Raw genomic sequence first — 25238 nt, 5'->3', positions numbered from 1 at the left:
GGAGAGGAGTATCCTTTATTCTAATTAATTTTCTGGCAAAGTGCTAACTGACTCAACATTGCCTGCATCTGTGTAACTTCATGTTTTAAATAAAATCAGACATGCAACAGAACAATTTCATCAGAACATTTATCATCCTGAGTTTCAAGTGAATATCACTCTTGTTTTTGCTGTTAACAGCCGTCGACCTCTGGCCCTATTGTTTCTTTTTTGGGTTGAGCAGCATCATGGTGTTCAGAGGTTTCCCAATGGACTGCTGGAAGATGTCTTCATGCAGAACGACAGATGCTACAGTCTAAGGTACTGCACCCCTCAAACGCTCATAGATCTGAAAAACTGTTCGCTGTGCTACATGTTCCCACCCGATGCTGCTCAATTCAGGACCTTAATGCTTCACAACAATGTGCAGCGATGTTGGAGACCAAAGCTTGAGTCACGGATCATTTTCAGCAGATCAGAAGAGACAGCTAGGACAGCGTGCATTCATACAAACGAAGCTTGATGGACAGATTTACAGTTCAAAGTAGCTTTCTATTATGTATCAAACGAAGCCTGTACAACAATAATGTGAACTGTATTAAACCAATGATGAGAAAAAGCAGGAGGTGGTGAAGAATAGGGAGTAAAAAGAAGAGCAGATGCTGACACAGTCGTCTGTAGCCGGTCCCAGGCCTTGAGGTATCACACTTCCATTCCCCCAGTATGTCATCCTGCTCTCAGCTTCATACACACAAATAAAAGCACAACCACGCAGCTTTTAAGCCCGGCCCTCAGACACACTCCTTCCCACGTTTGCACTGCTATTCACACGTCTCAAGTAGAACCAAATTAAACCTGATTCCTTCAACGTGGGCACAACGACTGAAAGGAGAGCCCACTCAAACGACTAGTCCATTGACAGAAATAAAATAGCAGTTCATCTAATAACTGATTACTGTATTTTCCAGACTATAAGTCACACTGTCAAAAGATGCATCATGAAGAGGAAAACGTACAAAACACGCAGCAGAAAATAAGTTGCATTAATTTTTGAACATGGAACAAGAAACATCATTTATTTATAATAGCACTGCATTTGCCAGCAGAAGTTAACGAGCTAAGGAATGTTATTTTAACAGGCACAAAACATGAGTAAACTCCTTCTGGCCAATGAACAGATGACCATACGCAAGGAAAACATTTGAAAAATCTTAAGTAAAACATCTGTAAAATTTAATAGACTTAACTGACTTGCTGTTGCTGTTCTTGTTATCTTACACAGTCCAAACAAGTGTTGTGCCAAACAATATAAAAGTTACAGTGAGGAAAATAAGTATTTGAACACCCTGCAATTTTGCAAGTTCTCCCACTTAGAAATCATGGAGGGGTCTGAAATTTTCATCTTAGGTGCATGTCCACTGTGAGAGACATAATCTAAAAAAAAAACAAAAATCCCGAAATCAATGTATGATTTTTTAATCATTTATTTGTATGTTACTGCTGCAAATACGTATTTGAACACCTGTGAAAATCAATGTTAATATTTGGTACAGTAGCCTTTGTTTGCAATTACACAGTCAAACATTTCCTGTAGTTTTTCACCAGGTTTGCAGACACTGCAGCAGGGATTTTGGTCCACTCCTCCATACAGATCTTCTCTTGATCTTTCAAGTTTGGAGTTTCAGTTCCCTCCAAAGATTTTCTATTGAGTTCAGGTCTGGAGACTGGCCAGGTCACTCCAGGACCTTGAAATGCTTCTTACGGAGCCCCTCCTTAGTTGCCATGGCTGTGTGTTTGGGGTCATTGTCATGCTGGAAGACCCAGCCATGACCCATCTTCAATGCTCTTACTGAGGGAAGGAGATTGTTTGCCAAAATCTTGCAATACATGACCCCATCCATCCTCCCTTCAATACAGTGCAGTCATCCTGTCCCCTTTGCAGAAGAGCACCCCAGAGTATGATGTTTCCACCCCCATGCTTCACGGCTGGGATGGTTTTCTTGGGGTTGTTCTCATCCTCTAAACATGGTAAGTGGAGTTGATTCCAAAAAGCTCTATTCTGGTCTCATCTGACCACATGACCTTCTCCCATGCCTCCTCTGGATCATCCAGATGGTCACTGGTGAACTTCAAACGGGCCTGGACATGTGCTGGCTTGAGCAGGGGGACCTTGCTGACCTCAGGATTTTAAACCATTACAGCATCATGTGTTACTAATGTAATCTTTGTGACTGTGGTCCCAGCTTTCTTCAGGTCATTGACCAGGTGAGATCTTGTATGGAATCCCAGACTGGGGGAGCTTGACAATCATCTTATGTTTCTTCCACTTTCTAATAAATAATCATAACAGTTGTTGTCTTCTACCAAGCTGCTTGCCTGTTGTCCTGTAGTCCATCCCAGCCTTGTGCAGGTCTACAGTTTTGTCCCTGGTGTCCTTAGACAGCTCTTTGGTCTTGGCTATGGTGGACAGGTTGGAGTGTGATTGATTGAGTGTGTGAACAGGTGTCTTTTATACAGGTAACAAGTTCAAACAGGTGCAATTAATACAAGTAAAGAGTGCAGAATAAGAGGGCTTCTTAAAGAAAAATTAGCAGGTCTGTGTGAGCCAGAATTCTTGCTGGTTGGTAGGAGGTCAGATACTTATTTGCAGCAGTAACATACAAATAAATTATTTAAAAAAATCATACATTGTGATTTCTGGATTTTTTTTGTTTTGTTTTTTTTAGATTGTCTCTCACAGTGGACATGCACCTAAGATGAAAATTTCAGACCCCTCCATGATTTCTAAGTGGGAGAACTTGCAAAATCACAGGGTGTTCAAATACTTATTTTCCTCACTGTATATTCCCTCTTTTTATTCCAGACCATGTAATGGTCTTTCAGGTACAGAAGATTTCTTAAATATGCAGTACTCATTCTCTAAGACAAACAAGCTATTTCTCATTGAGAGCTTCTTCTCCTTCTTCTGCTGCTCCAGAGTGTGAACCACAATATACAACATTCATTATACAGGAACAGCTTGTCAGGTGTGTCAGTATCATCGTGTGGCCACAGATGATAACATATTCAGAATACAAGTCACAGGACCATCCAAACTACTTTTAAAAAAGTAACTTATAGTCCTGAAAATACTGTATTTTTTATGAAAAAATGGAAAGCTTTGACTTGTTCCAGGTCCTCACATGTGATTGTCACTTTTTTTTTGTTTTGCTTTAATTTCAGATAAACAATCAGCATTTTATAAATTAAAGTTAGATGATTAATCAAAAAGTTGAACACATTTACTGATAATGAAAATAAGCAGCAGTTAAAGCCACACAGACACAAATAAATTTTCAAACATCTTCAAATTCTTCAGCAGTATCAAAAGTACTTCTTGTGACTGGGCGCCAGTCCAAATGCTTTAAGAAACACAATTTTGTACTTCAAACTACAAGGTAGAGTAACAAATTGCCCAACCTTTGGCTGCGAAAAATATAATTACTCATCTGGAGGTTTGAAATCCTATTCCCCTTCAAAACAGTCTCCTTGGGACTGCACGTTTCTCCCAGCAGTTCTGCCATTGCTGGAAGCATTTTTAGAAAGCCTCTTTTAGAAATGTGTCCAGCTGAGCCATCGCGTTCCGCATGATGTGTTCTCACAACTCAAATAGTCTCTTTTAGTGTTGTTTTGATCTTGGAGACTGGCCAAAGGTCAGAGGAAGCTGTGTCAGGAGAGTACGGAGCCTTATGACTCACAGGAGATTGAGGAGGAAAGCCCGAATCAGCTGAGCAAAATGAACGGGTAATCTGGTAGTTTGCGGTACACATCATCACAGAGATGACGTAGGACCTCCCGATAATATTCAGTATTAATATTTTGGCCTTCTGGTGCCTCCTCATGATGCACCACCTCATGGGAGTCAAAAAGAAAAGGTCAACATGACTTTAACATTGCTGCACACCTGCTGTGCTTTCTTTGGCCATGTCTCATCACTAGTGATGATTTGCTCTCAGACTGCAGGCTTACTTGTAGTTCCTAGGGTTTGTAAGAGTAGAATGGGAGGCAGAGCCTTCAGCTTTCAGGCTCCTCTCCTGTGGAACCAGCTCCCAATTCAGATCAGGGAGACAGACACCCTACTTTTAAGATTAGGCTTAAAACTTTCCTTTTTGCTAAAGCTTATAGTTAGGGCTGGATCAGGTGACCCTGAACCATCCCTTAGTTATGCTGCTATAGACGTAGACTGCTGGGGGGTTCCCATGATGCACTGTTTCTTTCTCTTTTTGCTCTGTATGCACCACTCTGCATTTAATCATTAGTGATCGATCTCTGCTCCCCTCCACAGCATGTCTTTTTCCTGGTTCTCTCCCTCAGCCCCAACCAGTCCCAGCAGAAGACTGCCCCTCCCTGAGCCTGGTTCTGCTGGAGGTTTCTTCCTGTTAAAAGGGAGTTTTTCCTTCCCACTGTAGCCAAGTGCTTGCTCACAGGGGGTCGTTTTGACCGTTGGGGTTTTACATAATTATTGTATGGCCTTGCCTTACAATATAAAGCGCCTTGGGGCAACTGTTTGTTGTGATTTGGCGCTATATAAAAAAATTGATTGAATTGATTGAATTGAAGTCAGGCTCGCTGTTTTATGCATTCTAGCATGTCCTGTGAGACTTCAAGAAACAGTTGCTTCCGCTCCGCCATTAGCAGTTTTGGCACAAATTTCACTGACACTCTCTGCATGCCCAAATCCTCTGCCAAAATGGAAAGTACTAAACTTGTGCTCATTTGCACCTCATCCACAAGGTACTGGATAGTGACATGATGGCCATCTGTGACCAAAGTCCATTTTGTGTCAATCACTTGGTCATTTCAGCTTGTGGATAGCCTACTGGAACGTGCTTCACTCTCCACGGATGTGCACCCATTTTTGAAGCGGTTATACCACTCTTTTACAGTAGTGTTCAGAATAATAGTAATGCTATGTGACTAAAAAGATTAATCCAGGTTTTGAGTATATTTCATACTGTTACATGGGAAACAAGGTATCAGTAGATTCTCACAAATCCAACAAGACCAAGCATTCATGATATGCACACTCTTAAGGCTATGAAATTGGGCTATTAGTAAAAAAAAAAAAAAGTAGAAAAGGGGGTGTTCACAATAATAGTAGTGTGGCATTCAGTCAGTGAGTTCGTCAATTTTGTGGAACAAACTGGTGTGAATCAGGTGTCCCCTATTTAAGGATGAAGCCAGCACCTGTTGAACATGCTTTTCTCTTTGAAAGCCTGAGGAAAATGGGACGTTCAAGACATTGTTCAGAAGAACAGCGTAGTTTGATTAAAAAGTTGATTGGAGAGGGGAAACTTAACGCAGGTGCAAAAGATTATAGGCTGTTCATCTACAATGATCTCCAATGCTTTTAAATGGACAAAAAACCAGACACGCATGGAAGAAAACAGAAAACAACCATCAAAATGGATAGAAGAATAACCAGAATGGCAAAGGCTCACCCACTGATCAGCTTCAGGATGAAGCAACTTGTACACTTTGTATAAAACCCTGGTCTCACTTTAATATACATCCCAGATGGTCTGGCATTTGAAGATCACGATTTACCATAAATGTACTCTTGCTGGTGGTTTGATGATACAACACACCAGGCCTGTACCATGTGATGTATGTAAAGCAACTGTAGCATAATCATAGACACTGTAGCATGCCTACAGTGTAACTCTGACACAACAGTCTCTTGGAGGTGTAACAGCATGTACAGCAATGTTATAGGGTCCACGGAAATGCAAGTGGTGGCCAACATACTAAAATCGGAAGATCTTAAAAATTCAGCTATGGTTAAAACAACGTCACGGGACAATGATGGAATATATCATGATCCAGGACACCCTCCCATTTTTTAATCCACTCATCTTCTACTATTGCCTTGAAACTTGCTTTGTACAGTTCATTAGCGGCTAGCAACCTGTAGGTGCATTGCTGCCATCAACTGAACAACAGTTTGTACTACTACCTTCTCGTCTGTTTTACCACACATTTAGCGATCATTGCTGACACCTATAGGTCAGAATTCTAAACATCATAATCATCACATCCCATTGTATTTTAACTGAACACTACTACAATTCTGCACAAAGTGGAATGGATAAGAGCCATATAAAAAATAAATCAGTTTGTTTACTTTGTTACTTGAGTAAGCTGTTTGGAGGGCAGACCACAAGGACGAAATTACTGAAAGAACTTTGAATTACCTGCCTGGCAAAGGAGGACTTACCATGTTTTTCCCACAAGTTTTATGAAACAAATAGGTCGAAAATATATGATGCTTCCACTAACAAACACTGACGTTACAGACCTTGTTAAATATTTTGACATACTTTGAAATTAAACATGAGAATGAGAAGTGTTAACAATTTTTGGACCCTTAAGGTGCAAATCTACTGTGCTATGTCATACCTGCCCTAATGTTTTGGATTACATTTAATTTTTAAAATGTTATTTCTTAACTGAAAATGTCCATGGGCCTCATGTACAATGCTTGCGTACGCACACAAACGTGGCGTACGTCCTTCTCCATGCTAACCTTGAGATGTGTCAAAAGTGAAATGATCGTGGAAATGTACTTTGTACCCATAGAGTTGGATATAGCAAAGCTAGACTGTGCACTTCCTATACCACTAACGTAACGACCACCATTACCAAAGAGGGCAGAAAGGGCACGAAGTACCCGGATGTGCAATACAGCGTGTGTGTCGAATGGATGCGTAAGTACTGAGGGCAATCACTACAATGAGTTTACAAAGACCGTAAATGCCGTACCTACCTGTTTTGGTTCGCTTTTTAATTCAAATAATATTGAATAAATAATATTTGTTCAATTTCTTACCTTCCTGGCAGAAATAGTGGGGCTTCGGGATCATAGCACCCGGGCATAACAGTGACGTGGAAGCACACTCGCGACTCGATCATCGCTAAACAGCACGGTGCATCATGCAATGGAAATAAATCCACGGATTAATTCTCATGATGTCGTTGCCCCAAGATCCTAATCACATGAAATTTCCAGCTCGGAACAAAGTAATGCTCACAGTACACTATGGAGTTGACCGTGGGATTAAAGAGAGTGAACGCATAAATGCATTTAAGGAAAATCCACGCAGCGTATAACACGGTTGGTTACAATATCATCTGAGAAAAAACAATTCTCAGTTCGTACGTTAGGCCTACAGGCCCGAGGTCACTGGGAACAACTGCAATTATCACCAGCAGTCTTGAACTTCCCATACATTCATTTACAATTTTCGAGAGCAACACTTTCACATGCACATTTTCCAATTCTCCGGTGGCCAATCATACTGATGTACTAAACTTATTACTGTCCTAAAAATAAGATCGCCCTTGTTAACTTGTGTCTCTTGGACGCTTTATTCTCATTCACGTAGCATTCTGTATAAAGTCTACCATGGTGGTGAAGGATGGTTTTTAAGAATAGGACACTAAACAACGTGTAGAGGCAACATGTAGAAGTGATGCTGAGAAAGTGCTAATAGTATGAAAACAAGAAGTCATCAGAGTGATGAGCACACCAGACACACACTTATGAACATTTAACACACCCACGCGTTTGCAACTATATGGGTGGATATAAAAGCATGCACAAAGTGATGAGGAAAGTGGCATTAACAATGGCTGTAACAATGAGCGTGAATTCAGGGAACGTAAGAATTTACTTGAAAATGACGATACTTGGCTCATAAGACGATTTTAAATTCCAAGGCCTGTGTTATTGGAGTTGTGCACAGAACTGCAGCCTGCCCAGAACGCAATACGGCGAGGAGCCAGAGGTTGTCTGTGCCCACACATGTGCTGACCATGCTGGGCTATCTGTCAACAGGGGCATTTCAACGGGAGCTGGCCAATTAGTCAGGTGCGTGCCAGTCAACCCTGAACCGAGCAATGTGTGGAATGCAGTCTTCTGAATGTCATCCATCGCATTCCAACATTAGAGCACAATTTGCAGTGAGAGTCAGTTTCACTAATGTAACTGGAAGTACTGACTGTACACATATTACTATAATGTAACTATATGTTTTTGTTAATACAGTATGAAACATTTTCATTCCATCAATGTTCAAATCATATGTGATGTACAAATGCACTGGGTTGGGTTGGGAACAGGCTAAAGGCTGGCATGGAGCGTGATGAGTGCCTATCCCGTTTGATAGGATACCAAATAAACTATAACTGCGTGTCTCCACTTCATTTCCATTCATCTGTAGCTCACACTCGGCATAATTTATTTTCTGTTTTCATAATGACTGATCTGACAGAGAGGGGAATCCCAACTCCCATTTACATGATATTTTTGTGCGCACAACAGTTTCTGGGTTTTAGAGTGCGCCATATTTCAGTAGGAAATCCATGCAAGTCTTTGTACATGAGGCCCCAGATGTTTTGTAATGCCCAGCTATAAGTAAAGCTAAAACATTACCAGTGGTGGGCACAGCTAACCAAAAAGTTAGCTTCAATAACAATTAATCCACTAACTGAAATGTTATCTTTTATAAAGGTAAACCGATAAACCCCTAAAATTTTTTAGCGGAAGTTACAGATAAAAGCTAAACTGATAACTTTCAGTACTGATTTCAGTACACTAGGAGCTACTGACACAACAACAAGCCAGCGCTTCTGTGTCAGATTAGCTTTCTCTCAGCAAAAGAGACCTAGTGACTGAGGAGGAGGAGGAAAAATAAAGACAATTTCTCATTACATCATAATGACTCGCTGGCATATCACGCAAGTCATCAACAGGCATACAGTTTTAACTTATGGTTAAAATTTTAACCAAACTAATTCCAGACACGCTATTTAAATTAATGTCACGTCTGGGTTTCATAAAGTGAAAATATCAGCGATATGTTTTAGTTTTAAAGTAATGCACTAATTTTGAAGGTTTTAGTGTTTGGACCACACATGCTGCAGTGCATTATGGGTAAAGTTTCACAACAGGAGAAATGCATTGAGACGCTCTAATGATGCTGCACGTTAATCGCTGCACATAAACAACAGTATTAAACTCTTTGGATATTGTGTCTAAAACTCTCATGAATATATTCTCTGGGTTTATAGATGTTGTTATTGTGTTTGTTTTATGTAAACATGCCAGAAGCTCAGGTTTATATAAAGTTTTCAGGGTCTTTACTGCCATCTACTGGCCAGTAGGTGGCAAGGTGGACCACTTTTTCAGGGGTTCCGTTCAGTCGATGACACCAGCGCCTAAACAAGGCAGGGCGTAATTCAAGGCTGATGATTATTAACAAAATGCTGGTTGCTGCCGGGCAGTACGGTGGCTTAGTGGTTAGCACTGTTGCATCACAGCAAGAAGATCATGGGATTGATTCCCACCTGTGGAGTTTGCATGTTCTCCCCGTGTTTGCATGGGTTCCCTCTGGGTGCTCCAGCTTCCTCCCACATCAAAAGAAACTTTAAATTGTCCGTAGGTGTGCGTGTGGTGGAATTTGTTTGTTTGTCTGTATGTCCCTGCGACAGACTGGCATCCTGTCCAGGGTGTACACCACTCTGCAGCGGACTTAGTAAAAAGAGTGACTTGATCAAATGTAATCTTTTTAATGCACATAATGTCCGGTGCCTATTTAAGGCAGGTGTTTATTTTTTTTCAGACAAAGTTTTGACCGGGCCATTAAATGAGATGCAGGTCCGATTCAAGGTCAGGCATTTAATCAAGGAAATACATAAGCCTAATTGGTGCTGGGGATTCCCCGTAGATCGTTAGGCGACTCTTGACTGCAACTAATCCATTACATACATACAACGGCTTTTGTCCGTTTTAGACATATAGCAGATTTCTGTTATAATGGACAAAATCCACTGGTCCACCTGAATCCATTATATGCGAGTTTTACTGTACTTCTAAATTTGGGGTGTCAAGATTTTGTGTTATTTGGTGTCAGTTACACACTTGTGGTTACCTGTTGTACTACTTTGGGAGGTCCTGCATATATTACAAAGCAACATGCTGTATATATGAAAACAAAAAACAAACAAAAAAATGCTACATTATCATCAATGGCCACAAGATGGCAATATTAACATACATGACAAGCTGCTGCTGTATACTGAATGAGGCACTGTGAAATTAGCCAGAACGTACCATTAAGTTGGATGCCAACCCTCAAAATAGAAGAAGAAGAAGAAGTGTTGTGAAAGTGTTGGAACACGGACCCACAACAGGGGGCGCAAATGAACGGACAATGGAGGAAGTCAAATAGCACTTTTACTGTTGTGAAATAAGCACAACAAGCACGACAGATCACAATAGAAAATAATAAAGTCAATTCACAAAGGTGTCATGTGGGCAGGCTCGAAGATAGAAGACGTCTGTCCAAAGCAGAACCGGAACCACACGATTTCCTCCGCCACCGAACCCCGGGGATACTGGAGCCGCCAAGTCCCAAACTCCCAGGTGGCCACTGCCTCCGCTTGTCGGATCTGGTACTGCTGGCAAGGAACAAAAACAGTTAGATGTGGGTGCGTTTGCACCCAGCAACACGGATGGTGAAAAAAACCACCTCCACCTCTTGTCAGGAAAATGTGAGTACTTATCAAAAAAGGGTTCAGTACAGTCTCCAGCTGCAAGTACTCACCAACCACTGTCAAAACACAAGCAACAAAGTCAGTCTGAAAGACAACACAACGGCTGAGTTCGTTACCTCCTCGGTAGAACGATATCTCGGCAAAGAGGTGGAGATGTCTTGCTGATATACCGATGCAGATCAGATGAGTGGTGACAGCTGTCATAGGTGATGAGTGTCAGCTGTCACCCCGGCTGCTCCTGTGAGGCGGCAGCGCCCTCTGGTGCCTGGAGCCCGCACTCCAGGCAGGGTGCCCTCTGGTGGTGGTGGGCCAGCAGTACCTCCTCTTCAGCGGCCCACACAACAAGAAGAAGAAGAAGCACCGCCAACAGCAGCAGTTCTGAATGGCAAAAATGCTTATGTCTGAAAGAACAAGTGAGTTTAATAAACGTTATTGTTATGCAAATTCTGTTACGGGTGCCGTACTTGAATGTAACAGAGGTAATGAAATGTAAAACCTTAAAACAGATAAAGGAGGAGAGATGCTTGTAACTTTCCTCTTCGACTTCTCTGCCGTTATTAAAAAAAAACCCAAAGCAGCCGCAAACAAAGAAGCCAGCCTGGGAGAAGTCAGTCTTGCTTGCCACCTACTGGTTGGGAATAAGTAGTGTACTGCAGTCATCAAGACTCCACAATAGCTTTTCAGGATGTACATTATAAATGTATACTTTTTTTCTGCTGTAAATAAAAGAAAAACAAAAACAGTCTTCAATGCCCATTTAGAAAAATAAATAAATGCAGATGTGGGTGTCACATGATAAAACTGAAAGACCATGATCTGGAATAAAAAGAGGGAATATAACCATTTTATCATATACCTATAAATGATATGCCAAAATGATTGGATAAAACACCAAAGAATAAATAGCAATACACCCTTTTCGCAGACGGGTAATATTTTTCATACCACCCGAGTAATCAGCCAATCCGGACAGCGGAGCGGCGCCATGACGAAAAGGCGCGGTCAGAGGAACTGTGAAATACTGGTGAGTCACTATTAATAATTTCTTACATGTCCAACCTCGTAGGTTGATTGTTAAAATTTAATTTGTTAGTTCTAAAAGCCATCATAATTATTTATATGAAAATGTTCTAATTTTTTTTCTATCAAGGTTTGAATTTTGAGTGTTTACACAGGAAAGAAAAGTGAGAAAATGTTAATGCCTGTTTGAGAAAAGTGTATAAAGTGTGTAGTGAGGGGTTTTACAGCCTTAAAACATCTATAATAATTGTAAAAAATAACGCTGACTACTTCGCGGATTTCGCCTATCACGGGTTATTTTTAGAACGTAACTCCCGCGATAAACGAGGGACCACTGTATATGATAAAATCTTTATCAAGTTGTTCACCAATGAATATGGCTTTTTACACCCTTCAGAAAACCATACATTTATCATTTATAGGTATATGATAAAATCGTTATCAAGTTGTTTTACCAATGAATATGGCTTTTTACACCCTTCAGAAAACCATACATTTATCATTTATAGGTATATGATAAAATCGTTATCAAGTTGTTCACTAATGAATATGGCTTTTTACACCCTTCAGAAAACCATACATTTATCATTTATAGGTATATGATAAAATCGTTATCAAGTTGTTCACTAATGAATATGGCTTTTTACACCCTTCAGAAAACCATACATTTATCATTTATAGGTATATGATAAAATCATTATCAAGTTGTTTTACCAATGAATATGGCTTTTTACACCCTTCAGAAAACCATACATTTATCATTTATAGGTATATGATAAAATAGCTATCAAGCTGTTCACCAATGAATATGGCTTTTTACACCCTTCAGAAAACCATACATTTATCATTTATAGGTATATGATAAAATTGTTAAAGTTGTTTTACCAATGAATATGGCTTTATACACCCTGAATAAAACCATACACCCTGAGGCCTTCTGAACAACTTGATAACTGATAATACTCCTCAGAACAACACTTCAACAATATCGGGTTAGCTAGGCTAAGCTAAGCCTATTATCTATTACAAATGTTTTACAAAAGAGTTTTCTATCATTTAATTACTTTGCAAGTTTACCTCATCTGTGACCATCTATTCAATGGTGACAATAAGCAATTTACTGGAGTTGTTTGTGTCTTGTACAATGATGTTAATTAGCTTGTTAGCTTCTGCACCTTAATGCGTGGTTTGCATTATAATGCACCGACTAAATAAATTTTGCTTATTGTTGCATAAAAACAAATATGACTTATAGACTGCTGCGACTCATATGTTTTTCCCCCTTTATGATGCATTTTTGGACAGATGCAACTAATTCTCCGATGCAATTTATAGTTCAGAGAATACAGTATGTTTCCATCAGTATGATGGAAAACAAAGTATTTGCACATGTAAGCGGAAAATAATAAAGCATGCTCATAGATTGCACAAATAAAACAAGCCTGAACAAATATGTCCCACATTCTCCAAACAAGCACATTTTAAACATTAACAACTGTTAGTCTTCTTACTACTTTACCATTCAGTTATGCAAATCATCATTATTAAAAATGAAAACTCATTTAATACCCCAAATTTTAAAAACTGTTGTCACTTTGTTTTGTATTATTTATAACTTCATGCCAAAGTTGCAGTATAATTTGTTTTAAAAAACAAAGCCCAGTGACTGCAATATTGTTATCCATGTCATAAGAGCAAACTGATTATGCTACTTTTTCCATGTTGGCTGTTAATTGGCCCGTGTTATTTATATGTTCTCTGTTTGTATTACCAATTTGCGACCTTTAAAAAAATTTTTAATTTTTACCCAAGGCCATGAAATATGGCCATCGGGTATTGTGAAGGATTTGCGTCCGTCTGTCCGTGCTCAGCTTCCAGAGTCTTCAAATTCACGGGGAAGAACAGACCTTGGACAAGTTCAAAAATGGCTAATCTTGACCTATTTTAAGAGGTCAAAACAAAAAAATCACATTCTGTTCCATTTTTTATGAGTGGCAGGGGTGACAGACAATCAGAGTAGAGCAGCACCGTGACATCAGTGGCTGGTCTAGCTAGCTGCAAACTCTGTTACGTTTGTGTGTAAATATAACCTCTTTGTCATATATTATGTGAACGTGAGCCAGAAGTAAACACTTCTAAAACTGAAAACACTGTTTTTGGAACCTGATAACACCTCTGAAGTGATTCACAAGACATTTTGCATGCGTTAGCATGATGATGTCATAAGCTGGTCTAGCTAGCTGCAAACTCTGTTTCATTTGTGTGTAAATATAACCTCTTTGTCATATATTATGTAAAAGCTAGTGAGAAATACACACTTCTAAAACTGAAAACACTGTTTTTGTAACCTGATAACACCGGACGTCAGCATGCATGCTAACTTCCACAAACTCAAAGCTAACTTCCACTCTTGTCAAAAGCTCATGCATGCCCATATGCACGGCCTCCTGCAGACACCATTAAAATGTAAACATTGTTTAGGATTGACTGATAGATAAAGGGGCGTTATTGAACACGCACAAATTGTATGTAGGACAATAGGATCTTAATAATTAATGTCAATAACAACAAATCAATCAATCAATCAATTTTTTTTTTATATAGTGCCAAATCACAACAAACAGTTGCCCCAAGGCGCTTTATATTGTAAGGCAAGGCCATACAATAATTATGTAAAACCCCAACGGTCAAAACGACCCCCTGTGAGCAAGCACTTGGCTACAGTGGGAAGGAAAAACTCCCTTTTAACAGGAAGAAACCTCCAGCAGAACCAGGCTCAGGGAGGGGCAGTCTTCTGCTGGGACTGGTAGGGGCTGATGTATAACAAATGTATAATAATTACACACACACACACACACACACACATATGCACCTTGCACTGGTATACCAATTAAATAACTGCAAATATTAAAGAAGACAACGTTCATACGGCCGACGGTATTTTAGCATTGCATTATATTTTAAATGTGGAGGATCTCTGAATTTGTCCATTGTCACGGTTACACACAACAAAAGCTCCACTTTGCCATCTGTCCAAATTAAGTTTTATTTGTGGTCCTCGTATGATTGCCTGTTGAAATAATTTTATTCCATCACAAATGGTAACAGTATAAATGTAGTGTGTGCTTTGTAAAGAATTAAAAAACTGTTTCACACTCAGAAAACAATAACAGTAAATAGGTCTACCACTTGCCCATCTGGGAGTCTCTATGGGATGTGTTGATCCACCTACTGCCACCTGATGGCAACGATCAACACACTAGGATGCTCTGTGCACAGGAGTTACAAATGACAAAGAAGAAATTTACAAAGCTTAGTACAGAGATACGTGTTTTTGGATACATGCCAATATAATTTGTAGAGTCCGAGAGATATATCAGTTATCATTGGCTGACATCAGCCTTTCGCGAACATAGTGGTGTCTGCATTATTTTTCCCCAATATGAAACCTTTTATTTTGCAGAATCAACAATGGCGAACACACTTTGGCAGTTAGAAATGGTGTCCTTACACAGTTTGTCCAACAGAGGGTGCATCAAATGGCAATATTTACAATGCTGTCAACCATAGCTGGGACTCCCATCGCCCTTTGGTCACATTAGCTACAAGAGGCAGAGGCAAAGTGACCAGCTGGGATTTTCAATCAGAGTGGGCATTTTACAGTGGCAACAGACAAGTAGTCACTGTGCCGCCAGTTAGGTTATCCCAAAATAGACTTGAAGTCTACTTTATGTAAGTGCTGAGCGGTGACATGGTGATTGCCAATCCAAGTGAAGACAGCGTGACGTACATTGGTTGGTTGTTGGTTATATTTATAGTTATTTACAATAAAGTCCATGTTTAAATTGGAAAAGATCAAAAGCCTCAATAACATTTGTTTGTCATAAGGGTTTGACAAGGAAATGCGAAGAATCATTACCATATCATCAGCAAATATACTGATATTGCAATTTTTTTACTCTCTAATACCGGCATGTGTCCTGCATATTTTTTGGACACAGCCTAAGCTTGTTAAAACAAAATAAAAAAACACTGAACTTGCACTTTAAGGATGGCTGTGGGGAGGAGTGGGGCAGGGTACTCTGGCCACCCCTTGCTACACCCTTGCAAACAAACAATGAGGTACACAGAGAACTAGAGACAACATTGTGCCGCCTGGTGGATTCACCAGTCAGTCTGCCATCGCGGCTTAATTGTACAGTGATGACAACCCTTCAAGATTCATAGTGATGGAAGAAACAGTTCAGCATTCATAATCAATCATGCGCCACATAAACTGAGTGGCTTAACCATCCCTCTGTGCCGAGAGCCCAAATACGTGTGTGTGTGTGTGTGTGTGGGGGGGGGGGGGGGGGGGGGGGTACGCATAGATAGATAGATATACAGATAGACAGACAGACAGGCAGCTTTGTGTAAATGAACGGCGCTGTGTTTCTGGGGTTGGGCGCTTTTGTAGGCTGCGCACCAACGCGCCGCACATCATTTTACGCATTAATCCTCTCGCTCCGTGCGCGCATATTCTCCACATTTGTTTTTGCGCTCTCGTCCCACCCATCCGCTTTGTGGCGAGCGGGCACACAGAGTATAATGTGACATCACTATCTCACCACAGCCTTCTAATCAGGGATGACGGCTGGCTTCTTTGGGGCTTTCTGCGCATATCCGCCGAGCCGTTATCGCATGCGGATGGATGGACTCGTTCAGCTCTTTCCCCTGCGCAGACACTCAAGGTTAGCCCGTTATCACCGAGCCAAAATACTCCCGTCCAGAATACACACGAGGAGAAAAAAAAAAAAAAAAACACCACATGCTGTGTGCACGAAGCCAGAGGGCCCCTGTATTTTTTTTGCATGCAGGTTGTAATTGCACTTACGTGCTCTCCCGTACTCCTGTCGTTTCCAGACGGTAATGCAGATCGAGAAGACATGGTTTCCTTTTCTGGATTTCCTTTTCCCTGAGTGACAGTGTGTATTTACTTGCAGAGCATCATCGGCTGAATCAGTGTGTGTGTTCTGCAGCCGCCGCGGTCGAGAGGAGACATGCGCCTGTCATGGCAGCGAAGGATCTGTGAGGAGAGAGGGGCTGTCCTCAGATCAGCTGCATTTTCCGCCTGTGCACTTTGCAGAAAAAACGGCCCGACCGGCGGATGCAACGCCAATCCCAGTGAAGAATGAGGCGCTAAAACGCGGCAACGTTTGGCCGGAGCCCAGCGTCTCTGTGGCCGCTCTCCACCCCCCGCCTCATGTCGCCACGCAAAACAAACACGGCGCCTTCTGCACGACTGACATCCCCGTCTGTCATAATACCGACCGACACGACGTGTCGCTTTAACGACCCGCCGCCCTCTGCAGCAGGAAACACGGCTGACGGGAGCAAAAAGGCCCAAATGTTCACAAATCGGTGTTCCCGGTCGGCGAGATGCGCACCGCCAAGTCAGACAAAATACACCAAGGAGGCACTTCCGCTCGCTGCTTTAGAAATAAAACTTTACATACATACATAAAAACATATATATATATATATCTTGCAGTAACTCAAACTAAGAACAGAACTACAAGTAGAAATAGAAAATAATTATAATTAACAGGAAAATCATAGAAAAAAAGACAAAATATAAATATGAATGTAGTATGTGGACACACACACACGTTATCATCACCATCATCATCATCATCATCTAGTTTGAGTACACCAGAGACAATTACATATTTTATTGTTTTATAATCACAGGAAGGTGGCACGCGGGTTAGTGGTTAGCAGGAAGGTGGTGCGATAGTTTCCACCTGGTCCTTTCTGTGTGGAGTTTGCATGTTCTCCCTATACTCTCGTGGGTTCTCTCTGGGAGCTCCGGTTCCTGCTCACTTCCAAAGACAAGTAGGTTCGGTGAATTGGAAACATTAAATTGACCGTAAGTGTGTCGGTGTGAATATGTTTGTCTGTATGTGGCCCTGCGACAGACTGGTGTCTTGTCTAGTGTGTACCCCGCCTCACGCCCTATGACTCCTGGATAGGTTCCAGCCCCCCACACACACACACACACTCCCTGTAACCTTTAACTGGAGTAAGCAGGGATATAATATGGATGGATGTTATCTGTTTTTCTTTAGGTTTCTCTTGTTTGTTGTTTGTTTGTTTTAATTCACACAACAGACTTTCCTGGACACCCTTCCTGACCCATCTGGAGTTTGGGTCATGGGAGAGTCATGGGTCATGGGTGAGTGCATGGTGAGTGACTGTCACCTAAAACATTTTGGCCATTACATCACCATATTTGACATTCTGGACATGATCCACAGTGTTGAGGACCCAAGCATCTGCAAAAGATCAAGGACTTGCCTCCATTTCACCTGGCCGTGGAAAATAGATGGCTACTTTGAAGAGGTGGAGATGGACCATTTGCCTGCCTGAGAAGTTGCTATTGAGGACCTAGAGTGGTTCCACGGTGTGGTGGATGGGGTGATGCATGGCATCACCACATGCTCTCAGACATGACCTGATGGCTGTAGTGCTCTTGCATCGGGTTCAAAGAAGTGATACTTCTTATTTGAGTCTCTAAGTAACCCTTGGTTTGACACAAAGCCATATTTGTGGTGACCAAAGATCCTCCAAAGAGACCTAATATGAAGACATCCAGTTGTTGTAGTCGGTCAGTGGTTAGCGTTCAAGGCTCACAACCATAGAGTAAGACAGGTAGCATCAGGACCCTCAAGACTTGGACCTTTACTCTCATGCAGCGATATCGGCATCATCAAACATCTCTGTGCAGTGACGTCATGAATCAATGACCTGTTCCAAGGTATCTGTCCAAGTTCAGCACGTTCACCTCAGACAGATTCACTACAAAATATCAATTGTATTTGTAAAATTGTCACCAGCACACACAATACAGATTCTAGTCTTTACTGGTAATAAATTAAAAATTTACAATTAATTCTTTATATTTATCAGTTATCCTGTTGTGACTCAATTTATACCTCACTGGGAAACAAGTGGCAACAAGTTCATGATTACTGTTGCAATCCATAATTCAAACTGAGATTGTATGTTGTTTATGTGACCACTTATTTATTTATTTCAGATGTAATCCTTGAATATCAATTTGAAATCTTCAGTCAAAATAAATAATATCAATCGATATTAAGGTGTTCTTATACAGTATGTTTTAAATTTGTTTTACTGCAGAGTGAAAAATAAATAACAAAAATTAACAAAAATATCCCGGTGACCCAGGACATGCTGGAGGGATTACATCTCCTAGCTGGTTTGGGAACACCTCGGTGTCCCCCAAGAAGAGTTAGAGGACTTGGCCGAGGATAGGGAAGTCTAGGGTGAGGATAGGGAAATCTGGGATGAGCTGCTTGGGTCTGCTGCCACCACAACCATGAACCAGATAAGTGGCAGAACATTAATGAATGAAAATGAATATCTCAGTTGAAAACAGAAAACCAAAAATGATACTGAAATGAAATATCCAAATCATAATTTGTTGGCCAGCTGATTGGATAAAGAGGTTAATGCCACGCCCACGTTTTCCCACTGATTTTGTGGGCGTGTCTCACACAGCCTACAGGAGTCCAGATATTGACTTCTGCGATGTCGGTCACAGAAAGTACAGAAACAGATGCACCATTATGACTAATATTAAAATGCCACAGTTTTTATATTGCTCTTCAATATAAGAGAATAAATGAATGAATGCATATAATTTGTCTTTTGGAATTGATTTTTAAATGCTGTTCATACTTTAAGTAAAGCACTTTAAGTCATTATTGCGCGTGAAATAAATAAATTAATTAATAAACTTATTTTACCTTGCATTTGAGTGTGCATGCTGCAGGAGACTACAGTTTGCACTTATTTTGGAAACCAAATCCTCCGACTTCCTGTTGGAGTCAAATCAGTGCATTTGATGAAGCTGAGTTGCGCCACATCAGAGATGCTGACAGGTCGAACACAACACCCCAGTGCTGGTGTTAGGGCTCACATTTGTGCATAAAGTCGTCAAAGATGGCCGAAATACAAAGAAATAATAATAAAAACTCAAATATATGGCAGATTTCTAAAAGCTGAACATTCCCTGTTGTCATTGCACACATTTTTAAAAAGTCTTTTGTCTCAATGTACACTCAACAAAAATATAAATGCAACACTTTTGGTTTTGCTTCCATTTTGTATGAGATGAACTCAAAGATCTAAATCTTTTTCCACATACACAATATCACCATTTCTCTCAAATATTGTTCACAAACCAGTCTAAATCTGTAATAGTGAGCACTTCTCCTTTGCTGAGATAATCCATCCCACCTCACAGGTGTGCCATACCAAGATGCTGATTAGACACCATGATTAGTGCACAGGTGTGCCTTAGACTGCCACAATAAAAGGCCACTCTGAAAGGTTGCAGTTTTATCACACAGCACAATGCCACAGATGTCACAAGATTTGAGGGAGCGTGCAGTTGGCATGCTGACAGCAGGAATGTCAACCAGAGCTGTTGCTCGTGTATTGAATGTTCATGTCTCTACCATAAGCCGTCTCCAAAGTCGTTTCAGAGAATTTGGCAGTACATCCAACCAGCCTCACAACCGCAGACCACGTGTAACCACACCAGCCCAGGACCTCCACATCCAGCATGTTCACCTCCTAGATCGTCTGAGACCAGCCACTCGGACAGCTGCTGAAACAATCGGTTTGCATAACCAAAGAATTTCTGCACAAACTGTCAGAAACCATCTCAGGGAAGCTCATCTGCATGCTCGTCGTCCTCATCGGGGTCTCGACCTGACTCCAGTTTGTCATCGTAACCGACTTGAGTGGGCAAATGCTCACATTCGCTGGCGTTTGGCATGTTGGAGAGGTGTTCTCTTCACGGATGATGCGAAGGAGATGTGTTGCACTGCATGAGGCAAATGGTGGTCACACCAGATACTGACTGGTATCCCCCCCAGTAAAACAAAACTGCACCTTTCAGAGTGGCCTTTTATTGTGGGCAGTCTAAGGCACACCTGTGCACTAATCATGGTGTCTAATCAGCATCTTGATATGGCACACCTGTGAGGTGGGATGGATTATCTCAGCAAAGGAGAAGTGCTCACTATCACAGATTTAGACTGGTTGTGAACAATATTTGAGGGGAAATGGTGATATTGTGTATGTGGAAAAAGTTTTAGATCTTTGAGTTCATCTCATACAAAATGGGAGCAAAACCAAAAGTGTTGCGTTTATATTTTTGTTGAGTATACATAGAAGGTGACTTTGCCAGCCCAAAATTACATGCTTGAAGAAATCAAATTCTGCTATTCTGCAGTGGGAATTTAGAATCCAGTGAAAAATAAGCCACAGACGGCTCCTTCCCAAGTGCAGGACCAACAGACTGAAAAACTCATTTGTCCCTCAGGCCATCAGACTGTACAACTCCTCACTCTGGTGGTTGGCTCTCACTGCGGTATTGTATCACTTCCTGTTCCGGAGCACAGCGGTGTTTTGCTGTATCTGTTAGCTGTTTAATCTGCGCAGTTAGATTGATGTAGTTAACTAGATAACGATTTGCTTCACAGTGTAATCTTCACGTGCCTTAACTAAAGCACTCCCTCTGCTGAATCACCTCTAAATTATTTACACATTATTCAACTTTGTTGTGTTTTTAGGAATCCGCTAGCTTAGCGCAGCTACTAGCTCTTAGCCGGTTTTAGCATGGCGGCTTCTCCTGTCTCTCCTGCACTTTTCTGCTCTGGGTGTGAAATGTTTAGTTATTCCTCGGCCTCCTTTAGCAGTAATGGTACTTGTAATAAGTGTAGCTTATTCGTAGCTTTGGAGGCCAGGCTGGGCGAATTGGAGACTCGGCTCCGCACCGTGGAAAATTCTACAGCTAGCCAGGCCCCTGTAGTCGGTGCGGACCAAGGTAGCTTAGCCGCCGTTAGTTTCCCTCTGGCAGATCCCAAGCAGCCGGGAAAGCAGGCCGGACTGGGTGGACTGTGAGGAGGAAGCGTAGCCCTAAACAGAAAGCCCCGTGTACACCGCCAACCCGTTCACATTTCTAAGCGTTTTTCCCCACTCTGCGACACACCCGCCGAGGATCAAACTCTGGTTATTGGCGACTCTATTTTGAGAAATGTGAAGTTAGCTACACCAGCAACCATAGTCAATTGTCTTCCGGGGGCCAGAGCAGGCGACATTGAAGGAAATTTGAGACTGCTGGCTAAGGCTAAGCGTAAATTTGGTAAGATTGTAATTCACGTCGGCAGTAATGACACCCGGTTACGCCAATCGGAGGTTACTAAAATTAACATTGAATCGGTGTGTAACTTTGCAAAAACAATGTCGGACTCTGTAGTTTTCTCTGGGCCCCTCCCCAATCGGACCGGGAGTGACATGTTTAGCCGCATGTTCTCCTGAATTGCTGGCTGTCTGAGTGGTGTCCAAAAAATGAGGTGGGCTTCATAGATAATTGGCAAAGCTTCTGGGGAAAACCTGGTCTTGTTAGGAGAGACGGCATCCATCCCACTTTGGATGGAGCAGCTCTCATTTCTAGAAATCTGGCCAATTTTCTTAAATCCTCCAAACCGTGACTATCGAAGGTTGGGACCAGGAAGCAGAGTTGTAGTCTTACACACCTCTCTGCAGCTTCTCTCCCCCTGCCATCCCCTCATTACCCCATCCCCGTAGAGACGGTGCCTGCTCCCAGACCACCAATAACCAGTAAAAATCTATTTAAGCATAAAAAATTCAAAAAGAAAAAATAATATAGCACCTTCAACTGCACCACAGACTAAAACAGTTAAATGTGGTCTATTAAACATTAGGTCTCTCTCTTCTAAGTCCCTGTTAGTAAATGATATAATAATTGATCAACATATTGATTTATTCTGCCTTACAGAAACCTGGTTACAGCAGGATGAATATGTTAGTTTAAATGAGTCAACACCCCCGAGTCACACTAACTGCCAGAACGCATCGTAGCACGGGCTGAGGCGGAGGATTAGCAGCAATCTTCCATTCCAGCTGATTAATTAATCAAAAACCCAGACAGAGCTTTAATTCATTTGAAAGCTTGACTCTTAGTCTTGTCCATCCAAATTGGAAATCCCAAAAACCAGTTTTATTTGTTGTTATCTATCGTCCTCCTGGTCGTTACTGTGAGTTTCTCTGTGAATTTTCAGACCTTTTGTCTGACTTAGTGCTTAGCTCAGATAAGATAATTATAGTGGGCGATTTTAACATCCACACAGATGCTGAGAATGACAGCCTCAACACTGCATTTAATCTACTAGAAGTCTTTCAGAAAGCGCTGTAACTAGGTTTAAGGATATGATTCCTTCTTTGTGTTCTCTAATGCCATATACCAACACAGTGCAGAGTAGCTACCTAAACTCTGTAAGTGAGATAGAGTATCTCGTCAATAGTTTTACATCCTCATTGAAGACAACTTTGGATGCTGTAGCTCCTCTGAAAAAGAGAGCTTTAAATCAGAAGTGCCTGACTCCGTGGTATAACTCACAAACTCGCAGCTTAAAGCAGATAACCCGTAAGTTGGAGAGGAAATGGCATCTCACTAATTTAGAAGATCTTCACTTAGCCTGGAAAAAGAGTCTGTTGCTCTATAAAAAAAGCCCTCCATAAAGCTAGGACATCTTACTACTCATCACTAATTGAAGAAAATAAGAACAACCCCAGGTTTCTTTTCAGCACTGTAGCCAGGCTAACAAAGAGTCAGAGCTCTATTGAGCCGAGTATTCCTTTAACTTTAACTAGTAATGACTTCATGACTTTCTTTGCTAATAAAATTTTAATTATTAGAGAAAAAATTACTCATAACCATCCCAAAGACATATCGTTATCTTTGGCTGCTTTCAGTGATGCCAGTACTTGGTTAGACTCTTTCTCTCCGATTGTTCTGTCTGAGTTATTTTCATTAGTTACTTCCTCCAAACCATCAACATGTCAATTAGACCCCATTCCTACCAGGCTGCTCAAGGAAGCCCTACCATTAATTAATGCTTCGATCTTAAATATGATCAATCTATCTTTATTAGTTGGCTATGTACCACAGGCTTTTAAGGTGGCAGTAATTAAACCATTACTTAAAAAGCCATCACTTGACCCAGCTATCTTAGCTAATTATAGGCCAATCTCCAATCTTCCTTTTCTCTCAAAAATTCTTGAAAGGGTAGTTGTAAAACAGCTAACTGATCATCTGCAGAGGAATGGTCTATTTGAAGAGTTTCAGTCAGGTTTTAGAATTCATCATAGTACAGAAACAGCATTAGTGAAGGTTACAAATGATCTTCTTATGGCCTCAGACAGTGGACTCATCTCTGTGCTTGTTCTATTAGACCTCAGTGCTGCTTTTGATACTGTTGACCATAAAATTTTATTACAGAGATTAGAGCATGCCATAGGCATTAAAGGCACTGCACTGCGGTGGTTTGAATCATATTTATCTAATAGATTACAATTTGTTCATGTAAATGGGGAATCTTCTTCACAGACTAAGGTTAATTATGGAGTTCCACAAGGTTCTGTGCTAGGACCAATTTTATTCATTTTATACATGTTTCCCTTAGGCAGTATTATTAGACGGCATTGCTTAAATTTTCATTGTTACGCAGATGATACCCAGCTTTATCTATCCATGAAGCCAGAGGACACACATCAATTAGCTAAACTGCAGGATTGTCTTACAGACATAAAGACATGGATGACCTCTAATTTCCTGCTTTTAAACTCAGATAAAACTGAAGTTATTGTACTTGGCCCCACAAATCTTAGAAACATGGTGTCTAACCAGATCCTTACTCTGGATGGCATTACCCTGACCTCTAGTAATACTGTGAGAAATCTTGGAGTCATTTTTGATCAGGATATGTCATTCAATGCGCATATTAAACAAATATGTAGGACTGCTTTTTTGCATTTGCACAATATCTCTAAAATTAGAAAGGTCTTGTCTCAGAGTGATGCTGAAAAACTAATTCATGCATTTATTTCCTCTAGGCTGGACTACTGTAATTCACTATTATCAGGTTGTCCTAAAAGTTCCCTGAAAAGCCTTCAGTTAATTCAAAATGCTGCAGCTAGAGTACTGACGGGGACTAGAAGGAGAGAGCATATCTCACCCATATTGGCCTCTCTTCATTGGCTTCCTGTTAATTCTAGAATAGAATTTAAAATTCTTCTTCTTACTTATAAGGTTTTGAATAATCAGGTCCCTTCTTATCTTAGGGACCTCATAGTACCATATCACCCCAATAGAGCGCTTCGCTCTCAGACTGCAGGCTTACCTGTAGTTCCTAGGGTTTGTAAGAGTAGAATGGGAGGCAGAGCCTTCAGCTTTCAGGCTCCTCTCCTGTGGAACCAGCTCCCAATTCAGATCAGGGAGACAGACACCCTCTCTACTTTTAAGATTAGGCTTAAAACTTTCCTTTTTGCTAAAGCTTATAGTTAGGGCTGGATCAGGTGACCCTGAACCATCCCTTAGTTATGCTGCTATAGACTTAGACTGCTGGGGGGTTCCCATGATGCACTGAGTGTTTCTTTCTCTTTTTGCTCTGTATGCACCACTCTGCATTTAATCATTAGTGATTGATCTCTGTTCCACTCCACAGCATGTCTTTTTCCTGGTTCTCTCCCTCAGCCCCAACCAG

At 41.1% G+C, this 25238-nt stretch overlaps 1 protein-coding gene across 1 annotated transcript in view; it reads right to left on the bottom strand.

The window, feature by feature from the left end:
- mark4a (MAP/microtubule affinity-regulating kinase 4a) overlaps positions 1-17019 on the bottom strand; it is a 95416-nt gene extending 78397 nt beyond the window's left edge. The window contains exon 1 of the mRNA XM_034178924.1: positions 16469-17019. Within this exon, the coding sequence (XP_034034815.1) occupies positions 16469-16522 (54 nt within the window). The 5' untranslated portion in view covers positions 16523-17019. The remainder of the gene's footprint in view (positions 1-16468) is intronic.
- Between the last annotated feature and the right edge of the window lie 8219 nt (positions 17020-25238).

Source organism: Thalassophryne amazonica, chromosome 9, assembly GCF_902500255.1.
Source record: "Thalassophryne amazonica chromosome 9, fThaAma1.1, whole genome shotgun sequence".
Taxonomy (NCBI): Eukaryota; Metazoa; Chordata; class Actinopteri; order Batrachoidiformes; family Batrachoididae; genus Thalassophryne; species Thalassophryne amazonica.
Note: the sequence above shows the minus strand (reverse complement) of the source record. Positions and strands in the feature narration are given on the sequence as shown.